Source organism: Chlorocebus sabaeus, chromosome 5, assembly GCF_047675955.1.
Source record: "Chlorocebus sabaeus isolate Y175 chromosome 5, mChlSab1.0.hap1, whole genome shotgun sequence".
NCBI lineage: Eukaryota > Metazoa > Chordata > Mammalia > Primates > Cercopithecidae > Chlorocebus > Chlorocebus sabaeus.
Window position 1 is genome coordinate 26,102,952 of NC_132908.1, and position 24,988 is coordinate 26,127,939.

The following is a 24,988-nucleotide window of genomic DNA, read 5'->3' on the forward strand; positions in this document are numbered from 1 at the left end:
GCTGGAGGGTGGGTGGAGCCCTTTGAAGAAAAGGCTTCCTTCCTTTCTCTGACCAAACTAGGAAAAGCCTAGAGTTTATTCCAAGACCATAGGAAAGAAGTAATAAGAGGTCCAAGCCCACACACTCAAATAAAGCTACAATGACTAGGTACAAAGAGAACTGAACTAAGACAAGCCTACTGTATAGAAACAAACCCCCGGATTCTCCTCAGCCTGCATTCAAATTTGGCATCTGGAGCATTTGGCTACTTAAATCTCTTTTAAGATCAGATGAGAATATGAACATGTTCAGCAGGTTCTATGTTTAATTCATGAAATAGAAAGTGAGCAAGGCAGAGGTTGCAGTGAGACAAGATCGTGCTACTGAACTCCAGCCTGGGCAACAGAGGGAGATTCCCATCTCAAAAAAAAAAAAAAAAAAAAAAAAATGTTTGCCGGGCGAGGTGGCTCACGCCTGTAATCCCAGCACTTTGGGAGGCCGAGGTGGGTGGATCACGAGGTCAGGAGATTGAGACCATCCTGGTAACACGGTGAAACTCCGTCTCTACTAAAAATACAAAAAATTAGCTGGGCGTGATGGCAGGCACCTGTAGTCCCAGCTACTCGGGAGGCTGAGGCAGGAGAATGGCGTGAACCTGGGAGGCGGAGCTTGCAGTGAGCCAAGGTGGCATCATTGCACTTCAGCCTGGGTCACAGAGCGAAACTCTATCTCAAAAAAAAAAAAAAACAAGGTGAGCAATATTTGATTTGCAAACCAAAAATTAAAGAATCAAAAGCATTTCAATTATAATCTAAAAAAAGACTTCAAAGAATAGAGTGTCAGAATATCGAAGACTAATGGCCAGGCACGGTGGCTCACACCTGTAATCCCAGCACTTTGGGAGGCCCAGGTAGGCAGATCTCTTGAGGTCAGGAGTTCAAGACCAGTCTGGCTAATATGGGTGAAACCCCGTCTCTACTACAAACACAAAAAATTAGCCGGGGGTGGTGGTGGGCACCTATAATCCCAGGAACATGGGAGGCTGAGGCAGGAGAATCGCTTGAACCCAGGGGGCGGAGGTTGCAGTGAGCCGAGATCACCCCACTGAACTCCAGCCTGGGCAACAGAGTGAGACTCCCTCTCAAAAAAAAAGGGGGGGACGGGGGCAGGGGCTCACGCCTGTAATCCCAACACTTTCGGAGGCCGAGGCGGGCGGATCATGAGGTCAGGAGATTGAGACCATCCTGGCTAACATGATGAAACCCTGTACTCTACTAAAAACACAAAAAAATGAGCTGGGCATGGTGGCGGGCACCTGCAGTCCCAGCTACACGGGAGGCTGAGGTCGGAGAATGGCACGAACCCAGAAGACGGAGCATGCAGTGAGCCAAGATCGTGCCACCACACTCCACCCTGGGCAACAGAGCAAGACTCCGACTCAAAAAAAAAATTTTTTTTTTTGAGACAGAATCTTATGTTGCCCAGGCAGCAGGAAGTCCTCAAATGTAATACCAGCTTTGGGATTTCTGGGCAATATTAGGTTCAGATCAGACTTCTGCACAGCAAAACATGTTGATTTTGACACTTTCCAGAGTTGTTACTGTTTTTCTTTAAATAACCATCCAGGTGCGGTGGCTCACGCTTACAACCCCAGCTATTCAGGAGGCTGAGACGGAGGATCACTTGAGGCCAGGAGTTCAAAACCAGCCTGGGCAACACAGCGAGACCATGTCCCACTCACCCTAGACCCTCCACCAAGAAGTCGCAGGCTTCTTATATAAAAGTTCAACAACATCGCTGAAATTAAGATCCATAGTGATGGATTTTCTTTCCTTTGGTCAAGTGGAAGGGTTTCCCCAGCGACGCACCAGCAGAATCAGAGCGAAAAAAGCAAGAATTCAAGGGGAAAGCATGCAGTCACGGCTATGAACAACTCCTTCCTCCCTACCGGGGTCTCTTCATTATAAATTCCTCTTTACAAGTCAATGCTCCACTTACCTATCTCACGTTTTCTTTCATTGGTCGTACAATCGTGAAAAAATTCTGTCATCAGACTTTCCAGTGCCCTGAGAGAGGCTTCTTCAGATGCCTAACAAAGGAATTTGAAAAAAAATCAATAAGCTGTATCTTCAGTTCCACCGTTCCTCAGTTCCTTCTAGGTCACATTCAACAGCAAGAGCAATTTACTTCCTCAAAATCTTGGTTCAACATTCTTCAAATGCATGGTATACGCCAGAAAAACTGAAGGGAATTTCCCAGCTGACTCGAAACCCCATGTTGTTGCTGCAGCCTCTATAAATTCATGCTACTGTGCAGCTGATTTTCAATTATGTATGCTAAGGAAAGAGGAAATTCAAAATTCAACTCTGGAATCATGGTTGAAAGTAAATTAGCCCCTGGCCCTTCCTGAATGGGCAGAGTGGGGAGATTCAAGAAGGCCAGAGCTCCTCATAGACTATCCATCCCTGATACATTTCTCCTGCGTCTGAATAATTTGCCATATTTTGATTCACAGCACTTATATCAAACTGCTTCATGGATTCTCAGGGGGTTTTGAGGGGAACCGGGGAGAGTTGTCTTTTTTTAAGAGACAGGGTCTCTGTTTGCCCAGAATGAAGTACAGTGGTAAAATCATAGCTCACTGCAGCCTTGAATTCCCGTCCCAGCCTCCCAAAGCAATGGGACTACAAGTGTGAGTCACTCACTGCACCTGGCCATGGATTCTTGGTGGTTTTTGAAGGCATTCCAGGAGTCATACAGTCAATTCTCAATCTCACATGAGCAGCCAACAGAGATTAAAGTGCAGCTGAGAACCAAGCTAAATAGGGATTCAAAATTAGTTCCTCTAAACCACAGGCCCACAGTGAAAGCCAGACTCTCAGCAGAACTGCTCAGATTGGAAATGAGAGGAGAGGGAGCCCAAGGCCCCCAGTGCTCATCTTCTCCCTTTGGGGTTTATATTGAGCCCCAAATCCCACTTCCTTTATTCTTATTCAAGTAAGAGGAGTTGCAGAAATAACCTTGGGTTAACACTCTTCACACAACCTGCCTTCAAAAAGGTAACCATTCCCAAACTATTTTTTAGTCATCACTGGTATAATTCTACCCCAGAGATAATCAAGAGCCAGCAGCAGTTCTGATTCTTTAATCATCTCTTAACTTCTTTCTTCCCACCTATCTCCCTTCCCCATATCCTCTCCATCACCCATGGACTGAGACCTGACTATAAAAACTGCATTTTAAAACAACAAGCCCACACTCAAATGTGTCACATGTCAAACTATAGTACACCAGAGGCCTCCGTCGGGTGTACTATAGTGAAGTGACTTTGTGAAGACTGAAGAACTTTTCATCTCTGTGGAAAAACCAGCACTTTTCAGTACCAATTACAGAGGCTGAATCAGACTTGATTCACAAGCGTGTGCACACCAACCAACACACTCAAATGCACCACACAGAATGCAGGGCCACGTTCATACAGTGCAAGGCACATCTGTTCCTCCCACACTGAGGTCACAGAATGATGGCTCTGCAATGACACCTGAACTGTGACACAATGAATGATGAATTATCGTATAGTAGTTTGAGCGCTTGTGAGTGAGAGGGACTTTCTTCCCTGAACTTTATATTTAGGATGAAGATTAGCCTAGCCCCCTACTCCTCTTTCAAATGTCCATATCGGTTTAACTAAAAAATATCCTTGGCTTGCAAGCCAAGCTGTTTTATTAAAAACTATCTATTTTTTCAAACCCAGAAATAATCTGAAAAGTGAAGCTAAAATAAGACTGCAATCTTCTAAAATCTGTTTCAAATGTTTGTGTTGATCAAAACAGCCTCACTGTTCTCACTTACTTTATAAATAAATGCTATAAATGCAAACCTCTAAAATGAGTGTACATAAATAAAAGAACGCCGTAGACTGTTTCATAAATCGAGTCTGGTATGCCATTTCATTTGAAAAAAGGATTTGCTATTTAAAATAAAAAGGCTGTGGGAAGATGCAGAAGAATAAGAAAAATAGCGCATGTTAAAATAAATAAATAGTTCTTCTGGAGCCAAAATGTGTTCCTGGAAACTAAGGGAACATCTGCAAATCATATCTCTCCACAACTTCTTCTTGTGTTGAATCATTATAAAGTAGATCCTGAAGCAAATGTGAGCTTATCACATCCAGGCAATCAACCACCAAAATTTATTTAGTACTAGATTCTTGAGGAAGAGAGTTGAGAAATAAATGATTACTGGCAAGTTCCTGATAATCTCAAAAAGAATCCAACTCTGTCTCCATTCCCGGTCCCACCTACCCTTTACTCTGCCCCAACCGAAGAAGTTACGGTTCCTGCGGAAAGTGGAAGGACAAAAGTACTCCTAAGAATCCCAGATGGGCTGGTCCAAAGGTACTGAGTTACCTCAATGGACTGTTTGCAGTCAGTTACAGATGCAACTCCTTGTTCTACTCTTTCCCCCGTTCTCACTATTGCACTTCACTAGTCTTTAAAAAAAAAAAAAAAAAAAAAAAAAAAAAGATGCATTCTCCCATTAAATGATGGCTACATGAAAAAGGAAGCTCCAAAACGTAATCCAGGGCATCACCAGGTGTTTCCCAACAAGAACAAATAAGTGCTGCTTGCATTTTTAATTATTTCTATATCTGTAACAACAATACCTGCCTCACACGGTGATATGGGATCCAATGAGACGATCCATGTAAAACTGCTACATAAACCGTAAGGAATCATCTAATCTGTAGTTACGGCTGCTCTCATTTTTATTTGGTCTCAGATACCAAATGAAAATAGACCAAAGCAAAACAACACAAGTGATCAAGCCTACTCTGAAACTAGAGACTCATGCCCTCAGGTTTAAGGGCTTTGTCCCAATCACATCTAGTGGGGCTTTTCAGACTAGATTTCAAAATGAAGCTACGTAAATGTATACGGGGTAAAAATAAGGAGGCTGAGAATTTGCCAACATCACACCATCAGAACAGAGGTAGAAAAGACATAAAAGGCACATTCAAGGATACTGGTTCAAGGATACTGGAGAATTCCCTGGCTCCCATTTGGCAACAAGGCCACTGGAACCTTGGCCAGCTGTTTCAAGCAAGTGGTGAAGCCAGAATGTAGACTGGGGTGAGTTAAGGAATTAACTGCAAGTGAGGAAGAGGTAATACTCCAAGCAGATTACACTTTCAAGTAATGAAAGGGACAAAGAACATAAAACAAAATCCAAGTGCCATTGTATGGTAGGGAGACAAGGCTTCCATTCCCAAAGGCTACGCAAAAACTTTATCTCCTACGCTGCATTAATTTATGAAGAACAAGAAAATTTATCTGACTGCCTCCTACACCTTGTGCTTGGGATTTAAGCCTCAGACCTTGACAAACTAAGGAAAGGCAAGATTAGTTTAAAAATAAGTGAGACACAGTCACACACAAAAATTCCAGGAGGATTGTAGATACAGAGTATCTTCACAATCTAGGGGTAGGGAAAATTTTCTTAAACAGAACACATAAACCACTAACCATAAATGAAAAGACTGATAAGTTGAAATGTTCATCAGATGGCACAATGGAGAGAGGGTAATAGAAAGCCACAAAATAGGAGCTATCTGCAAAATGGAAAACAGGGAACTCATATCAGAGCATAAAATAACTTCTACAAATCAGTGAAAAAAAAAAAAAAAAAACAAAGGACTTCCATTTTTTTGGACAGGCAAATAATTACTTATAAAAGAGGATATTCAAAAAGCCTATAAATAAGTGTTCAGTCTCATTAGTTATCAGGAAAATACAAATTTAAAATAAGGTACTGCTACACATCTACCACAGTGGCTAAAATTTAAAAGACTGACAATAACAAGTGTTGATGAGGATGCTGAGCAACCAGAACATGCATATACTGCTGGTGGGAGTATACACTGATACAACCACTCTAGAAAACTGACAGCTAAACATATGCATATCTTATGACCCTGCAATTCTACTCCTTGATATATACCCAACAGAAATTTTTACATGTATACCAAATGAAAATATACACAAATGTTCATAGCACTATTATACACAATACCCAAAAAGTCAAAAGAACCCAAATATCCATCATCACTGGAATGGATGAATAGTGATTTCTTGATAGAGGAGAATATTATAAGACAACAGGAATGAATATAGACACATGCAACAACACAGATGAATCTCACAAACACAATGTAGAGTGAAAGAAACCAAAACACATTATTCATTATTCACTTTATATTAATCTTAAAAAAAAAAAAAAGCCCGACACAGTGGTGCGCACCTATAATTCCAGCTACTTGGGAGGCTGGGGCAAGAGGATCACTCGAGCCCAGGAGTTCAAGGCTGCAGTGAGGTATGATTGCACCGATGCACTCTAGCCTGGGCAACACAGCAAGACCTTGTCTCTTAAAAAATAATAATAATTTAAATAAGTAAAACTTGTTTATGGTATTATAATCAGACTAGTGGTTACCTTGGAGGAGAACGGATTCTAGTAATAGTCTATTTTATCTCAGTGTTAGTTACACAAAGATGATCAACTTTACGATTTATCTGCTTGTATGTAAATATATATACTGCAATTTTAAACACTTAATGTTTTAAAATCCTCATTTTCTAAAGTCCATGTTGGTGTTTTCAGACTCCTTGGAAACTGTATTTTAGCTCTATCAGCACAACTGTGGCTCTGGGAACTGGCAATAAGCCTGCAGGTAACAGCGTGAGCATGAGGCTCCTGATTTCTAGGAACCATCTCTTCAGAGCTGCCAGGGTGGCAGCACAAGGTACTACAATCCCATAAGCCTATGCTTCCCCAAGAGTTACTTGGCTCACCTCAATAGCAAATGGCACATACACTTAAAATTAAAATCCCTGGGCAAGATGACGAATTAAACTTGGCTCAGAACATACTCTGTATAGATCTAAAACAAACCCAAGTTTTCTTTTCCAGAAACAGTTAAAATCTGCAAAGGTGATAAGCTTGCGACTGTGCCTGCCTTGACTTTATCTGCTCCTTTCACTCTGCTGCTGCTCATGGGTCAGCAGTTCAGAGATCTATGCCATTGCCTCATTTATTAAGGGACTACTAAGTGCACCAAGACTCATAATCACCTAAAAATGAAAACTTGGAAGAAGGGGAAGGGTGACGTAATTTGAGATCGCCTTTGCTTCTTCCCCATATTCTCCATCCACAGCCAACACCATCAGGTCTGCGGACTGTTATCTTCTCCCTCACCACTATTTCTACGGAGCCCTAATCATCTCCTGCCCACATTACTATAATTGCTTTTACCTGGTTATCAGGTTTTCCAATTCCAATCCAACCAGTACTTTACCGCCAGATAAATTCTCCTAAATAAACATTTTTCTGACACAATTATTCTTTTTTTTTTTTTTTTTGGCTAAAGACGTGGTCTCGCTCTGTTGCCAGGCGAGAGTGCAGTGGCACGATCATAGTTCACTGAGGCCTCAAACTCCTGGGCTCAAGCAATCCTCCTGCCTCAGCTTCGAGTAGCTGAGACTATAGGCACACGCCACCACATCTGGCTGATTTTTATTTTCATTTTTGTAGAGACTGGGTCTTGTTCTGTTGCCGAGGTTGGTGTTGAATGCCTGACTTCAAGTGATCCTTCTACCTTGGCCTCCCAAAATGCTGGGATTACAGGCGGAAGCCTCTGCATTCAGCCTTTTTTTTTTTTTTTTTTTTAAGAGACAGAGTGTTGCTGTATCACCCCAGGCTGGAGGGCAGTGGAACAATCACAGCTCACTGCAGCTTCAAACCCTTGAGCTCAGGCGATCCTCCCCACCTCAGCCTCTTAAGAAGCTGACACTACAGGCACATGCCATCACACCCAACTAATTTTCTGCTCCAATTATTCTAAACCTAGCTTTAATGCTGGAGTGACTAAGCAACTCAGCTATTTGTTGGACAAATGAGAATCCAATACGCACTAAGTAACTGATACTGCTTAAATTAAGCCCCTGGGATACGATGATGAGTAAGACGGTCCCTAACTTCAAAGAACTGAAGGTGGTCTAGCAGTTACATCCTGTAGTCCTGGCGTAGATATAAACAGCCTCAGAAGACCAAAGAGAAAACTAACTGTCTGAAGGAAAGAAAGCTTCACAGGGGTGATCTGGTTTTGAAGAGCAAAGAAGTTTACTAGGAGGATAAGAAGGAAAGCATGCCTGATTCAACATTACTCACCACAGGAAGCCACTCCAGTCTGAACACTCATGGTATCATAAGCAAGTACCTAGCCCCATCCTGCATTTGCTCTTGAGACTACACTTTATAGTTTAACCTTCATGAATTTTCTTATACAGGTTACAGTACAGATCAGGTCATTTTCATCTTTTGTCTTTGACTTGTAACCAGTACTACAGAATTTTGCCCATGGTGTTGTTACTCTGGTCATTTCAGAACGGCAAAATAAATGCAGGCTCTAGGGTCAGGTTCCCCAAGTTTGAATCCAAACGCGCAGCTTCACCTTGGCCTAGTTATTTAATGTGTCACTGTTTCCTCCTGTGCATAAATGGGGATAGTAAAAGTACCTAACATACTGGGTCATTCTGAGAATTAAATAAAATGTAAAATACATAGTAAACACAATGTCAGGCATAAAGTGTGGGCTGAAAGTCACTGTTCATACATCATATTAGGCTTCTCTCTCTAACCAGAACATCAACTGTCTGGAAAGATGCTCTATCTAGTATGTTTGTATTTTCTACAATATCCACCATGGACTGGTGCTCAACTATTTTAAAGACCAAATTCAAGAGAGTAAAAGGAACAAGAAAACTGTTAATATCACTTTCAGTTTCTCAAGAATACTGCTAATTCCTCCAAATTGAAGATACATGTGACTCTTTACATTTTCCCCTTCAAGGGCTCTGACCATAAGCAGACTTCTGCTCACACGCAGATTCAATCTGTGTTGAAAAACAGGAGACTGCTAACACTGAGACTGAGACTGAAGGTGGATAACAAGGTGCTTTTCCCTAAGATGTGACAGCTAGAAGGTGGTTTCCTCAAACCCTGATTAAATCTGTAACATGTTACCTAATGGCCTCTAAAATAACCCCCTCCAAGCATAACTTTTTTACAAAATTAATATTGGGCAATAATGACTATTCTTTTAATTTTTTTTAAATAAAGATGGGGTACTGCTATGTTGCCCAAACTAGTCTTAAAATCCCCAGGCTCAAGCAATCCTCCTACCTATGCCTCTCAAAAGTTCTGGGATTACAGGCATAGGCCACCACGACCAGTCAAAAATGACTATTTTTTAAAGCCACTTCTATTAAGCTTTTTGTCACCCTTTCCCAGAGCCACATTTTGTATAATCTACTAGGAGGTGAATCATATGGGCCTCCTATATTCAGGTTCATGGCTCCTTGATAGCAAATCTCAACAAAATGAGGACTAGTATCCCAGAGTCCCATTCAACTATCCCTGTGGCACATCTAGAACAGTGTCATTACCCTATTTGCTTGTATATGAAGGTTTCCAAGAAAAGTGATTCTATCCCTGCTGCCAACCAAGGTTAAAAAGTATGCAAAACATATCCGGTGTGTTACAACACACGCCATGTAAACTTTTATCTGAAAGCTAACAGGATTACCATAGATGTCTAAACTCTTAGATCATCACTCTCACTTCCCTACACCCTTCACCACTGCAAAAAAAAAAAAAAACAGAGGAGGGAAAAAAATCTTTGACCTGTAGGCCTGCACACAAGTATGAGATGAAATACCAAGCTTAAAATAACATGCACGGGAACCAAGGCGAGTGACATCTACCTATCCCCCTCCTGAAGTCATTCAGCTCAAAAAGCTAGAAAGATAGAAAAGTGCATCAAGGAAGCCCCAGTCAGGAGACCGACATTCAGAACAAGGCTTCCTCCCATCTCTCCCTCCCGTCACTACTGCTCTTTTGCATCCCAGCCCGTAGATATTTTCCTTTTCCTTTTATTTTCTGGAGACACAGGTCTTGCTCTGTAGCCCAGGCTTCAGTACAGTGGCACAAACTCTATCTCCCGGGCTCAAGCTATCCTTCTACCTCAGCCTCGCAAGTAGCTGGGACCGCAGCCACACACAACCACACCCAGCTGATTTTTGTATTTTTTGTAGAGCTGGGGCTTCACTGTGTTGCCCAGACTGGTCTTAAACTCCAGAGCTCAAGCGATCCGCCTGCCTCAGCCTCCCAAAGTGCTGGGATTAGAGGCACGAGCCACAGTGCCCAACTGACAATTCCTTTTAAAAAAAAAAAAAAACCGCACACCATATTGAAGTAGAAATCTCACTTTATTTCTCTATTTAAAAAAAAGAAAATGTGGTGAAGTCCACTGACCCTCCACCAGTCTAGCAGTCAGCAGGCCAATCAGGGAAGCCCAGAGACATTGGATGACTAGCTCAAAGACACACAGCCAGTGAGCAGCCAGCCGGAATCTCGGCTCCAGCCACACCCATGTGAGTTCCTCTCCTTAGCCTGACTGTGATAGGATGGAGTAAGGCCAAGCAGAGGGAAGACTGGGGTACAAATATACATTGATGTAATTAATTCTAAACATTGTGTACAAGAGTTGCAGGGGGAAAAAAAAATGTCTTCTACTGAAGCAAAGAAACAGACAACCACAGCATGTAACAGGACTGCTAAGGCTGGGCAGGCGCACCCACCCCTCTATTAACATGTATTTGGAACAAAGTCATCCCCTTGCATGAGAAACACTTCTTGTTGTCTTGTCTGCAGCTTAGATCTAGACATAACTTTGCACAGTATCTCCACACATTTAATATTTGATTAAAACACACACTCTGGCTGCATCTAAACATAATTTTAGTCATTAAGAAGCACTTTTCAGTCGAGTGCAGTGGCTCACACCTGTAATCACAACACTTTGGGAGGCCGAGGCGGGGGGATCATGAGGTCAGGAGATCGAGACCATCCTGGCTAACACAGTGAAACCCCATCTCTACGAAAAATACAAAAAATTAGCCAGGCATGGTGGCAGGCGCCCGTAGTCCCAGCTACTCAGGAGGCTGAGGTAGGAGAATGGTGTGAACTGGAGAGGTGGAGATTGCAGGGAGTCGAGATCGTGCTACTGCACTCCAGCCTGGGCGACAGAGCAAGACTCTGTCTCAAGGGAAAAAAAAAAAAAGCACTTTTCTCCTTTAATCCAAAACTACCATAAAGTTTATCAATGGCAGAACATTCCTCCATTATTTATTCGTTTTGCATAAAGTGCCCAGATTGTCTGTCTCTTCCACTGATTACTGCTGAGGACCAAGAGTTAGAAGCAAGATGACTGCCAGGTGTCTGAGCCAGGAAGTTCAACTGGTCCCACTGTGGTAAGTGGTAAGTGGAAGCAGCATATTTTCTCCCCACGGAAACCAATTAGAGGAAACATCTTAGTATACAGAGGATGGTATGTTTTACACTGGGAAAACTCATCCACGTACTATTGGAGAATTCATAAAACCAAGACTCACCAATTAGCTACCAATGGAGAAGTGCACCAGTTACAATTTTTTTTTTTTTTTTTTGGAGACTGAGTTTAGCTCTATTGCCCAGCTGGAGCGCAGAGACACGATCTCAGCTCACTGCAACCTCCATTCAAGCAATTACTGTGCCTAAGCCTCCCAAGGAGCTGGGATTACAGGTGCCCGCCACCACACTTGGCTATTTTTTTTTGTATTTTTATTAGAGACAAGGTTTCACCATGTTGGCCAGGCTGGTCTTGAACTCTTGACCTCAAGCAATCCTGCCCACCTTGGCCTCCCAAAGTGCTGGGATCACAGGCCTGAGCCAGCATGCCCAGCCAGATTTCCATAATTTTAGACAACAAATCTAAAGACTAAAGAGTATGACAAGTAAATACTACACCTGACCACAGGCTGATCCTGGACTGGAGGGAAAAAATGCTATGTAAGGCATGACTAAGTCAACTGACAAAACTGGAATAAAGGTGGTAGTAGCTTAGATCAAAGTACTGAATCAATGTTCTATTAACTGAAGATGGTAACTGTACTATAGTCATGTAGAAGAATGCCCCTATTAAGAAATACACAATACAGGGCAATGGACCATGACAAAGGCAACTTACTCTAAAATTGTTCAGAAAAAAATACATGTGTGTGTGAATGTACGTGCATGTACGTGCATATATGCCTATATATACATATAGAGTGGGAATGTGCAAATAATAAAGTTAACAGGAAAAATATTAATGATAGTTGAGTTTGGGTAAAGGGTATGAGAGATCTTTGTAACACTTATTCCTTGAAATCTTTCTATTTGAAATCATTTTGAAATAAACAGTTTTTAAAATACCATCCGCTGGCTGGTACCCTCTACCTTGCTCCTGGCTGTTCCTGGCTGCTCCCAGCTAGCTTGGCATATGGCAAAGAGAAACGGAGAAAAGGATACAATAGGAAGGAATTATTCTCTCAGATGCCAGGTTTATTTTCACCACGGTTACACAGCCTAGACATTAAAATGTTTGCATCTACTGGTTGGGCAACAACCATATCCCCTAGGAGCTAAAACACATATATTTTATATACTTATTTATATTCCAGTCAGAAGGCTTTAATTAAACAGCCAAAAAAGTAAATGATAAAAATAGTTATTCTGCAAGAAACTGTCTAAAATAAATGAGTAATACAGCCAAGAATAGGCTCTCTCTTCACAGTCCCATCTGCTTCCCTTTCCCAGGTACATATCCCAGGAGGATGGATGTTTATATCTGCATGCCTAGTATTAAACTCAAAAGATACTTACTGGGCACATTAACACAAGGCATGCTACCAAGAAATCCTAAAACAGGATCACAGAATCTTAAGACAGAAGTAAACAAACCCCAGAGCACAGCAAGTCCAATCTTGTTCTACAACGAGGAAAATGAAGCCAAGAGAGCATCCTCCCAAAGTCAGCCAGCTGTGGGTCAAGTGAAGACACAGGCAGGCCACCAGAGCTCTTGCCCAGTGACAGCTCCCTGCACCCCTTGAGGAAGCACAGAGGAGTTCTGCTCCAAGGGTTTTAAGGATGATGAATGAGCTGGCTTTACCTGGCATTGGATGACATCAGGTAATGAATGAGTACGAAACTGACAAACCACTCTAAAAGCATGCTGCAAATCTAACATGATGATTAACACTACTGCTCAGGTGAGTAATTTCATTTCAGCTGCTATTACCACCTGTGCTATTTAAGAACCAGTCTCTTTTGTAAAACCGCTTTCATCCTGAATTATTCCCAGATAGACTTGGCATTTTAAATAAGTTAACATAATGGCTGGACACGGTGGCTCAGATCTGTAATCCCAGCACTTTAGGAGGCTGAGGCGGGCAGATCACCTGAGTCAGGAGTTCGAGACCAGTCTGGCCAACATGGTTAAACCCTGTCTCTACTAAAAAAAACAAAAATTAGCCAGGAGTGGTGGTGGCTGGCACCTGTAATCCCAGCTACTCAAGAGGCTGAGGCAGGAGAATCGCTTGAACCCAGGTGGCAGAGGCTGCAGTGAGCTGAGATCATGCCACTGCACTCCAGCCTGGGCGACAGAACGAGACTCCATCTCATTAAAAAAAAAAAAAAAAAAAAAAAGTTAACATATTATTTGACTTCGGTAAAAATCTCTAGACTGCATTACTACTGGGAACTGGGGTAGCATAATCACCTCCTCCAGGTTCCACCCAATTGCCATAAAGTCTCAAGAAGTCGAGAGCAAACCAAAGTCTACCATCCTCTTTGTCAATGGCAAAGTTGCAGCGCCTCGCCCTTCCCATTTCTAGTTGGCCTTGCCACCCGCCTCCAGACCTAGGGACAAAGAATGGTGAAAGGAAGGTAGGACACAGCTGAGGACAGGCTTCTCTTAAGGGTAAGCTGGGGAGAGAGTTCAAGCACAAAGCCAGGCTTTGTGTGTTCTGATGCAGTGACCTCACACCTGGTAGATGTGGACCAACGGAGTGAGGCTCTCCCCGGTGCACCAATCAGATAAATCACCCCTATGGAAAGGAAGAAATGAGAGGGTGGAGACGGGCCCAGAAGAATATGCCCCAATACTGCTCCCACCTGGTGTGCAGTCAACAATCCCCTGAATGTAGGCTAAAGCAAGAATGAGGGGACAGGAAGGTTACCCTCTACACAAGAAATGAGAAAACTTACAGGTTTGTTTTCTCTAATGGGAAACAGCGCTGTCACTGAGGGGTACATGGCCAAGCACAGCAGGCAAAAAGTGCCAGGTTAGAGCCAGTCCTGGCTCTACTGACTCTAGTCTGTGGAACTATGAGCAAACCCCGCAAGCTCCTGGAGCATTCTTCATATTGAAAGTACTCAGGTGTGTACACTGTGCACATATTGGCTAATACAGTCTTCTCTCCCTCACTGTAAGTTCTTCTTATGTAAACTCCATGTGTGGGTCTGCTTTTATAAAGGCAAAGTCCCCCTAAGTTGCCACCAGCTTGTCCCTCTGAATACACCTAGTGCCACCTTTATACGTTTTTTAAATTCATGTTCAGTCACATTCCTCGAAGGCTCTCAAGATATCACTGCCAATTGCCAAAGGGTCCTTAAGTATCCCTGCAAATATAGATAACGTTGACCAGGGTGACAGCTGCTGGGGGATCTCTGAAGGCACCACATTACACAGGAAGTGTGAGGGCACTGCACAAGGAGAGATCTGTGTCGGGAGGAAGTGACTCTTCCTGGCCAATAGGTTCTCAATGCTCCTCCCATCCCTGCAGATCATTACTAGCCACAAAGGGAGAAGACGCTGCAAAGCAACTCTCTAAACAGGCACTCTCATGTGCCCGGGTTCTACTAATAAACTATAATTTATACAATACAAAAAAAAGATATTGTAATATTGGAACTATACACAGTTCCGTCCCTTCACCCCACTGGCGAGACACTGGATTAGAAAGGCAAAACAGTGGTAGTGGTGGCTGTGGTGACAGTGAGCAGCAGGAAAGGAGACGGTGCCTTTCTGGAGGGAGTCGGTGCACAAGTGAAACGAAACAGGTACTCAGCCAGGGACCCTGGCCTTGCTCACATCCCTGGATGGTGAAGATGACTCTACATGGGATTTTTAATGAGACTTCAATCCTCGCACAGCAAGCACGCATCACCCGTCCCACGATTCTCAACCAATTTTGCTAGAAGTGACTCAGTCCGTCTCGAAGCTCTGCCCCTTCTATAGGCACCAGCACAAAGCCAAGACTGACCAGAAATCCCACACCCTTCTTCTTCCTGGGCCCTTCCACCCCCAACAGGTGGCTGGGTACACATGTCCTGGGAATGCCGTAATATGAACTGAAGGGTGTGGGCTGTGGAGTCAGGGCAGGTCGCACCTGATGATGACTTCCTGATTACTTATCTGCATGCCCCTGAGCAAATTACCTAACCTCTCGGAGCTCAAGTTTCTTCACTTGCAAAATGAACTTTCAACCGTACTCTCCCTCACCAAGTAGTTGTGGGAATGACATCAATGGATGTAAATCCCTTAGCACCCTTATCCATAAATGAGCAAAACTATTTCACTGCATATTTCGCTGGTGAGTCAATGAGGGTTTTTTTTTTTTTTAAAAAAAAAAAAAAAGGCCGGGCGCGGTGGCTCAAGCCTGTAATCCCAGCACTTTGGGAGGCCGAGACGGGCGGATCACGAGGTCAGGAGATCGAGACCATCCTGGCTAACACGGTGAAACCCCGTCTCTACTAAAAAATACAAAAAAATAGCCAGGCGAGGTGGCGGGCGCCTGCAGTCCCAGCTACTCGGGAGGCTGAGGCAGGAGAATGGCCTGAACCCGGGAGGCGGAGCTTGCAGTGAGCTGAGATCCGGCCACTGCACTCCAGCCCGGGCGGCAGAGCAAGGCTCTGTCTCAAAAAAAAAAAAAAAAAAAAAAAAAAAAAAAGAACAAAATAAAAATCCTACATAAAAAATTAGCTAAATGCTCAAAAACATCCCAAGAATGCCAAATGCCTTTTCACTTTCATTTTTATATACAAATCACCTCTCACTGCTGCAAATGAAGAGTGTAAGAATGAAAACATGTCCCACAGGCCTCCATCTGTGTGTTCAGGACAGTAAGAGTTTGGGACTAAACTCATGATTCTAGCAGCAAACACTTTTTTTCTTTTTAAAGAAGGAAATATTGCATAGAACCCCACCATGTAAAGCAGACTAAATGAGAAACTGCTTAATTAATAAGGGTAGAGGAGGGGTTCTCAAACGCCTGTCTGTACTCCCAAACCTAGTACCTGTGACACCTTCAAGAATCCCTACGGGCCTACAGAGCACCAGAAAAGCCCAGTGCTAAAGCCATTCCCAGCTTTGTGATTCTGGTTCTAACAAGTCTAGAAAGTTTTGGGGGGGGTAAAAAATGGTTGCTAAAAAGACTGGTTTGTACATTCTCTCTCAAGTATCTTTCAACCGCGAGCCCCATCACCACTGCCACCCAGGGTCTTTGCTACCTGACCACCAGGGGTGACTAAACCATTTCATCACCTGGCCCTAACCTAGCTGACTTACTGTCCCCACCTCACCATCCAGAGCCACCCACCTATCCTCTGCCTCAGCCAAACCCAAATTCACCCTTTCCCCTCCACATAACAGTTCCATGTCTTCACACACGCTATTTCCTCTAATATGCTCCTGACTCCTTGAAAACATCCCCACCTCTGTGAAGCCTAATGCAGTCCCCCTATCCCCACCCTCAGAGCTCCTCACTCCTGGGCTTCAACATGATACCGATCACAATGAACTGAAATTACATCTTTTACTCTCATACAGAGATGGCAAGACAACTGGTGCCACCTTAAGGGAAGACAAGTTAGCAATATTTATCACATTTCAAACGCAAAGACAACTTCACCCAGCAATACACTTTTGGTGATTTTTCCTCCCAAGTTTAGGTGTAAAGGATCTTCATGTCAATGCCGTTTGTAAAACAAAAGATTGGAGACAACTTAAGTTTCCATCAAGGCAGGATTGGTTAAATAAAGTACATCCACACGGTGGAACACCTTCTAATTATGAAAAACAGTGAGTAAGCTCTATACATATACATATATAGAACCATGAAAACCACTCACCTAAAAACACATTTCCCCATACCCAAGGATCCCAGTTAAACATGGCCAGGCATGGTGGCTAACGCCTGTAATCCCAGCACTTTGAGAGGCCAAGGCGGGCGGACCACTTGAGGTCAGGAGTTAGAGACCAGCCTGGCCAACATGGTGAAACCTCGTCTTTACTAAAATTACAAAAATTAGCCAGGTGTGGTGGCACGAGCCCGCAGTCCCAGCCACTCGGGAGGCTGAAGCAGGAGAATCGCTTGAACCCAGGAGGCGGAGGTTGCAGTGAGCAGAGATCACGCCACTGCACTCCAGACTAACAGAGACTCAGTCTCAAAAAAAAGAAAATGTCAAACACTGAGAAAGAGATGCCTGGGGATTTTCTCTGCTTGTCCTTGTCATCCCAAATACCACTCTCGCTCTTAAGCAAAACTCCGCACATTTCCTACGGTCTTATGTACCAGACACCGTCACAAACATATTCATTCTTTAGGATGGTTATTTTTTTTGATAACACAGAAGAACTTGCACTTACCTGCAAGTTCTCCAATTTGCACTCCAAATCAAGGTAAATACCTAGAAGTTTCCTGTTTATTCCACCATGGAATGTGCTGCCTGCCATTCACTGCCTTTCACTCTCCAAGCCCCATACTTTTCCCATCTTTGTCTCTATTTTAGGTTCCATCCTACCCCAAGGTCTATAACCCTCTGTCCACTGGCAGTAACTATTGGTATAAACTATTTCTTCCTAGTGGCTGGGGCATGGGACATCCTGGGCAATTAAATATGCTGAATTCAAGACTGTTGCCATAGATGGATTTCAATTTTCAAAACAGAGATTAAATTCAACTTTTACTTAATCTACATCATCTTTTTATGTATTAGGAGATAAGGAAGGACCATATAGTGTATGATAATTTACATAAAATATCCAGAATAAGCACATTCATGAGATAGGAAGCAGACTTGTAGTCACCAGGGGCTGGGGCGAGGGAGAAAGGGGAATGACTGCTTAATGGGTACAAGTTTCCTCTGGAGTGATGAAAAAGTGTGAAACTAGAGTGGTGACTCTTGCACAACATGGTGAATGCACTTAATGTCACTGAACTGCATACTTTAAAATGGTGACGTTTTATGTTATGTGTTGCTATAGTCTGGATGTGGTTTGTCTCCACCTAATCTCATGTCAAAATTTGATCCCCAATGTAGGAAGCAGGGCCTAATGAGAGGTGTTTGGGTCATGGGGGTAGATCCTGATGAATAAATTAATGCCCTCCCTGGTAAGGAGTTGGGGGGTGAGGGTAAGTATATTCTCACTCTCCTAGTTCCTGAGAGCTGGCTGTTTGAAAGGGCCCGGTGCCTCTCCTCTCACTCTCATCCTTCCTCTCTCACCCTGTGATCTCTGCACACAGATTCCCCTTCACCGGCCACCAGGAGTGGAAGTAGCCTGAGTCCCTTACCACATGCCCTATCTTGAACCTTTCAGCCACCAAAATTGGGAGCCAAATATACCTTTTCCCTTTACAAACTACCCAGCTTCAAATACTCCTTCAGCAACACAAAACAGACTAAAACATGTAACATTTTAAGGCCGAGGCAGGTAGATCACTTCAGGTCAGGAATTCAAGACCAGCCTAGCGAACATGGTGAAACCCCGTCTCTATTAAAAATACAAAAATTAGCCGGGCATGGTGGTTCATGCCTGTAATCCCAGCTACTCGGGAGGCTGAGGCAGGAGAATCGCTTGAATCCGGGAGGCAGAGGTTGCAGTGAGCTGAGATCACGCCAGTGCACTTTAGCCTGGCTCAAAAAAAAAAAAAAAAAATGTGCATTTTACTATAGCTTTTTGAAAAGTAACTAACTTAAGACTAGAAAAAATATGTTAAGACATTATTTCTAATACATTAATGTAAATATAAGGGATACCTAAATAAAGCTTAAGGGATCTGTCTCCTATAAACAGACAAAAAATAAAATCTAACTTGTTAGTAAGTTTCCTACATAAACACACAGAAAAAGATACTGAGGAACAATAATGAGAAGCCATTATTTAACCTATTAAATTAGCAACAATTTTCTTAAGATTATCCAATACTGATGAGTATATTTATCTACAGCTGATGGGAAGAAAAAACTCAAGTAACCTTTCTGGAAAACGTGATGAAGAGCCTTAAAAATGTTCAGACTAAGGCCGGGCGCGGTGGCTCACGCCTATAATCCCACCACTTTGGGAGGCCGAGACGGGCGGATCACGAGGTCAGGAGATCGAGACCAGCCTGCCTAACACAGTGAAACCCCGTCTCTACCAAAAAAATACAAAAAACTAGCCGGGCGAGGTGGCGGGTGCCTGTAGTCCCAGCTACTTGGGAGGCTGAGGCAGGAGAATGGCGTAGACCCGGGAGGCGGAGCTTGCAGTGAGCTGAGATCCGGCCACTGCACTCCAGCCTGGGCGACAGAGCGAGACTCTGTCTCAAAAAAAAAAAAAAAAAAAAAAAGTTCAGACTAGGCTGGGCGCAGTGGCTCACGCCTGTAATCCCAGCACTTTGGGAGGCCGAGGCAGGCAGATCACGAGGTCAGGAGTTAAAGACCAGCCTGGCCAACATAGTGAAACCCCACTCTACTAAAAATACAAAAAAATATTAGCCAGTCGTGGTGGTGGGCGCCTGTAGTCCTAGCTACCTGGGAGGCTGAGGCAGGAGAACTGCTTGAACCCAGGAGGTGGAGGCTGCAGTGAGCCAAGATTGTGCCACTGCACTCCAGCCTGAGCAACACAGACAGACTCTGTCTTAAAAAAAAAAAAAAAGAAAATTGTTCAGACTACATCTAAAAAAAACACAGCCCTCAGACCCTTGGGCCTTTCTGGGAATCTGTCCTAAGGCAATTTTCTAAAATACATACAAAGTTTTTCGCAAAGACATTAATCACATTATTATTTACCATGGCAAAAAAAACAGAACAAAGAACTGCTTAAGAATCCATGCAATGCAGTATTATAAAGCCACTGCAAATATTTATAAAATATTTAATGATCTGAAAAGCCACTTACGCTATAAAGCGGAAAAGGCAGAAGAAAAAAGTGCATTTACAGTGTAATCTCAACCATATTTAAAAAGTAAACAGGAAAAAAGACAAGAAGGAAGCAAATCAAAATGTTATTAGAGATTGAATCCAATGGTAGTAATTTCTTTTTTTTTTTAAGTTATCAAATATTCTACAGACTTCAAAATACTTTTTATAATCAGGATAACAACTACTAAGCAAAATCAAGAAGTGGCAGAGAAGATTTTGTGTTTCTACAGTAGCATCAGTACCTACTGATTGTCTAGCAGTACTAGAATGAAGAAGGCACAGAAACTGAGCTAAATTATTGGTCACAAGGCCAGGAACACCGGCTCACACCTGTAATCCCAGCACTTTGGGGGGCCAAGGCAGGAGGATTGCTTGAGTCCAGGATTTTAAAACCAGCCTGGGCAATATAGCGAGATCATATGCTGATATAAGAAAAAATAATAATTTTAAAATGAAAAAAAGAAAAAAAGACACTTTAAAAAAAATAAATTGCTGGTCACAAATGTTGGAGGGCTTGGCTGCTGCAGTTTTGTTTTTTGTTTGTAAGTACCTATGGGAGAAGAGCATACAAAAACTCCCTACACTATTTCTGCAACTTTTCTATAAGTCTTATATTATCTCAAAATTACATACTTAAAATAAATAAATCCGACCAGGCGCAGTGGCTCACACGTGTAATCCCAGCACTTTGGAAGGCCGAGGTGGGCCGATTACCCGAGGTTGAGAGTTCGAGACCAGCCTGGCCAACATGGTGAAACCCTGTCTCTACTAAAAATATAAAAATTAGCCAGGCGTGGTGCCGCATGTAATCCCAGCTACTTGGGAGGCTGAGGCAGGAGAACCGCTTGAACCCAGAAGGCGGAGGTTGCACTGAGCTGAGATCATGCCATTGCACTCTAGCCTGGGCAACAAGAGTGAAACTCCGTCTCAAAAAAATGAAATTAAATAAACCCTTTTTATAAAAAATGTTTTATTTAAAAGGACATGAGCCTGTGACACAGCCTCAGGAGGTCCTGATGACATGTGCCCCTAAAATAAAAAAATCCTTGATAGATCACTCAATTTATCTTTCTCTAAAAACAAAACGCAGATGAATAATTTCCTGGACAATAACAAAGCACTTGGCTCACTACAACCTCCGCCTCCCGGATTCAAGCAATTCTCCTACTTCAGCTTTCTGAGTAGCTGGGATTACAGGTGCACGCCACCACGTCCAGCTAATTTTTGTATTTTTTCAGTAGAGACAGGTTTTGCCATGTTGGTCAGGCTGGTCTCAAACTCCTGACCTCAGGTGATCCGCGCACCTCAGCCTCCCAAAGTGCTGGGATTACAGGCATGAGCTACCGTGCCCGGCCTTTTTTTTTTTTTTTTTTTTTTTTTTTTTTTTTTTTTTTTTGACAGAGCCTTGTTCTGTCACCCAGGCTAAAGTGCAATGGTGCAATCTCAGTTCACTACAACCTCCACCTCCTGGGTTCAAGTGATTTTCCTGCCTCAGCCTCCCAAGTAGCTGAGATTACAGGCACCCGCCACCACACCTGGCTAATTTTTGTATTTTTAGTAGAGATAGGGTTTCACTTATGTTGGCCAGGCTGGTCTCCAACGACTGACCTTGTGATCCGCCCACCTTGGCCTCCCAAAGTGCTGGGAATACAGGCATGAGCCACCGCACCTGGCCTCCTCATGAATTTTTTAAAAGGCCTTCCCTGGGCCAGGCACGGTGGCTCACTCCTGTAATCCCAGCACTTTGGGAGGCCAAGGCGGGTGGATCACCTGAGGTCAGGAGTTCGAGACCAGCCTGCCCAACATGGTGAAACCCTGTCTCTACTAAAAATACAAAAATTAGCCAGGCGTGGTAGTGGGCACCTGTAATCCCAGCAACCTGGGAGGCTGAGGTAGGAGAATCACTTGAATCCAGAGGCAGAGGTTGTAGTGAGCCAAGATCACGCCACTATGCCCCAGCCTGGGCAAAACAGAGGGAGACTCTAGCTCAAAAAAAGAAAGGGAAAGGAAAGGACAGAACTTCTCAGGTCTGATTATTAGTCAGTTTAGAAACTAATGATTTTTCTTCCAGCTCCATTTGTCTCATAAAATACCTTTAACTTTTCAGGGAGTCCTAGACCAGAGATCTTTTTCATTATAACCTTCATATAAACAGCAGTAGGCTGCTCTAATGGAAATGAACCTATTGTATATGCTAAGCCTAATGGGCTTACCTGAATTAAAACTCAAAGAAATCAAGCAATCTTCCTTTTTGTTGATGTCCCGTAATATGGACCAGCTACCACTGTGCCCTTTTTTTTTTTGAGACGGAGTCTTGTCTGTCACCCAGGCTGGAGTGCAGTGAGCCAAGATCGCGCCATTGCACTCTAGCCTGGGCAACAGATAAAGACTCCGTATCATAAAAAAGAAACCTAGTGATCTAGAAAAAACACGGGCCTTGGAGTTGGAATCTTAGAACTGAATCCTGGCTCTGTCAACTCACTAGGTAATTCTGATTTTCGTTGTTTTGTTTTTTTATTTTCTTAGCCCAGCTGAAGAGAACAGTAGGTAACTTTGGACAAGTTACCTAGCATTACCCATCCTAGGCCTCAGCGTCCTTATCCTCCCTCAACTATAAAATGGGAACATAATACCTACCTGGCAGGGTGGCTGTGAGAGATTAAATCAAGGACCCTACGCAGTATGCATGAGAGCCCCTTAACGATGACTTGCACAGAGTGCAATTATGAAACACAGACCTTTTCTCCCTCTACATCCATTTCTTTCCCTTCTCATTAGCCTCTTTCACCCCCTCACTTCTCTGCCCTGTGTCTTTCTTTGATTAAGATCTACAAGGACCTCACCTCACTCCACTCCTACTCTTTTCATTGTTCCTCCGTGGTTCTTCTAGTAGCAATTAGCTTTGGGGCTCCCCAGTAAGCACACCCCCACCCCCAGCACTTGTTCTAACAACTTTCCCTGCTCACCTGCTACCCACCTCCATCCACCAGGGTGAAAAATACAGTTATCTGAGCTTGCTGGTTGCACGGATTTTGGAAATACAAGGTGTTTACTGCTTTCATACTCTATTTCAATCTTACCACCCTCTCCAAATACTACTACTATCAGTTACTAACCTCAAGGGTCCACCCTGACCTGCTTGGGTTTATTTTTACACCTGACTCTTAATTACTCATGTATCTGCTGAATGCTCACTAGGCACTAGAGAGGCAAAGCAGAGTCAGACGCACTCTGCTATGGGCTCTTAAAGAGAAAGAACTAATCCTCCTCACCCCCAGGCTTGCAGTGGGAAGGAGGAGGAGGGAACAGGGAAGGAGGCAAGAGTTCCACATTTTGCTCTTGAAACTTCTGAACTGTCTGACACTTACTGTAAGAATGTAGTCTTGGCTGGGCACAGTGGCTCATGCCTGTAATCCCAGCACTTTGGAAGGCCGAGGCAGGAGGATCGCAATGTCAGGAGATCAAGACCATCCTGGTTAATATGGTGAAACCCCGTCTTTACTAAAAAAACAAAAAATTAGCCAGGCATGGCAGCATGCATCTGCAGTCCCAGCTACTTGGGAGGCTGAGGCAGGAGGATTGCTTGAACCCGGGAGGCAGAGCTTGTAGTGAGCCAAGATCGCGCCAATGCACTCCAACCTCGGCGACAGAGCGAGACTCTGTCTCAATAACAATAATAATAATAATAATGATGATGATGATGATGATGTAGTCTTGTCATTCTTATATTAACAAAAACAAATAACTCAAAATAATAAAAGCCAAAAAATACCAAACTATAATCGAAGGTGACCTATGTTAAACTAGCAGCTGGAAAGCCTCAAAGAGGCAGTGTTTATGGCAACCTTGAGATGTCACGTAAGTTTCATTTGCAAGGAAAAAAAGGGCACTAGAGCACAGGGAACAGCATGAGTAAAGGCAGACAAGTATGAAAGTGCACTGAGTGTTCTGGGAATGACAAATAGTTTGCTGTGGCTGGAAAACAAGGTGTAATTTGGGAAGTCTTTCAAAGACACTCCAAATAAATCACTTTAAGTATTTAATGAACCATCTTCATCCTTACTAAGAGACCTTAAAGTAAGAAAGAAACTTAAAATTCAGGGCCCATGTTGAAAACTTGGTCTCTAACAACAGTGGGAACCCTCTGCTCTGAATGACTGGGGTTCACGTGGCATGATCACACCTGAGCTCTATAAGGCAGCTCAGCAGTACGGAAGATGGACAGAGGGACGCAGAACCTGGGAGAGAGGACTGGTCATGATAGCAACAACCAAAGCAAGAGACAATGACAGCCTGATCAAAGGAGAGGGAATGGAGGGAAAGGCCAGGGTCAGGACACAGATATGTTAGCAGCAGCATCAACAGGTCTGGAAGCAGGGGGGCTTGTAGAAGAGGAAGTTAAAGATGACTCAGGTTAATTGTTTGACTAGTTAGAAAATGAGGTCATTAACAGAACCAGGGCACGGCAGAGGAGGCACTAAACTGAAAGGAAGATGATGGATTTGCTTTAAGACACATTTAATTTGATGTTGTCAGAACACTGGATATCTACAGCTGGTAAGGGTTTAGTTTTCACTGGTACACGGGTCATAGCTGAAGCCACGGGAGGCTAAACCAAGAGACTAATATCATGGATGCCACAGGAGCCAAGAAGAAAAGTGTTTCAAGGGAAGAAAAGGAGATCAGTGGCTGCCAAAGGCCACACAGAGAGGTCAAATGACCTAAGGATTGAAAATATGCATTAAACAGAACTCAGCACACACAGGTTACACATCATCTTGAAAAGTAGTGAAGAAAAAAAGTCAGTCTGCTGGCCGGGCACAGTGGCTCACGCCTGTAATCCTATCA

The 24,988-nt window shown here is 43.3% G+C and overlaps 1 protein-coding gene across 2 annotated transcripts in view; it reads right to left on the bottom strand.

The window, feature by feature from the left end:
- Positions 1–24,988, bottom strand: part of XPO6 (exportin 6) — a 117,095-nt gene that overhangs the window by 82,254 nt on the left and 9,853 nt on the right. For both annotated transcript variants that reach the window (XM_007988709.3, XM_007988719.3), the window contains one exon: positions 1,979–2,069. In XM_007988709.3, the coding sequence (XP_007986900.3) occupies positions 1,979–2,069 (91 nt within the window). Of the gene's footprint in view, positions 1–1,978; positions 2,070–24,988 lie in introns of those variants that run through there.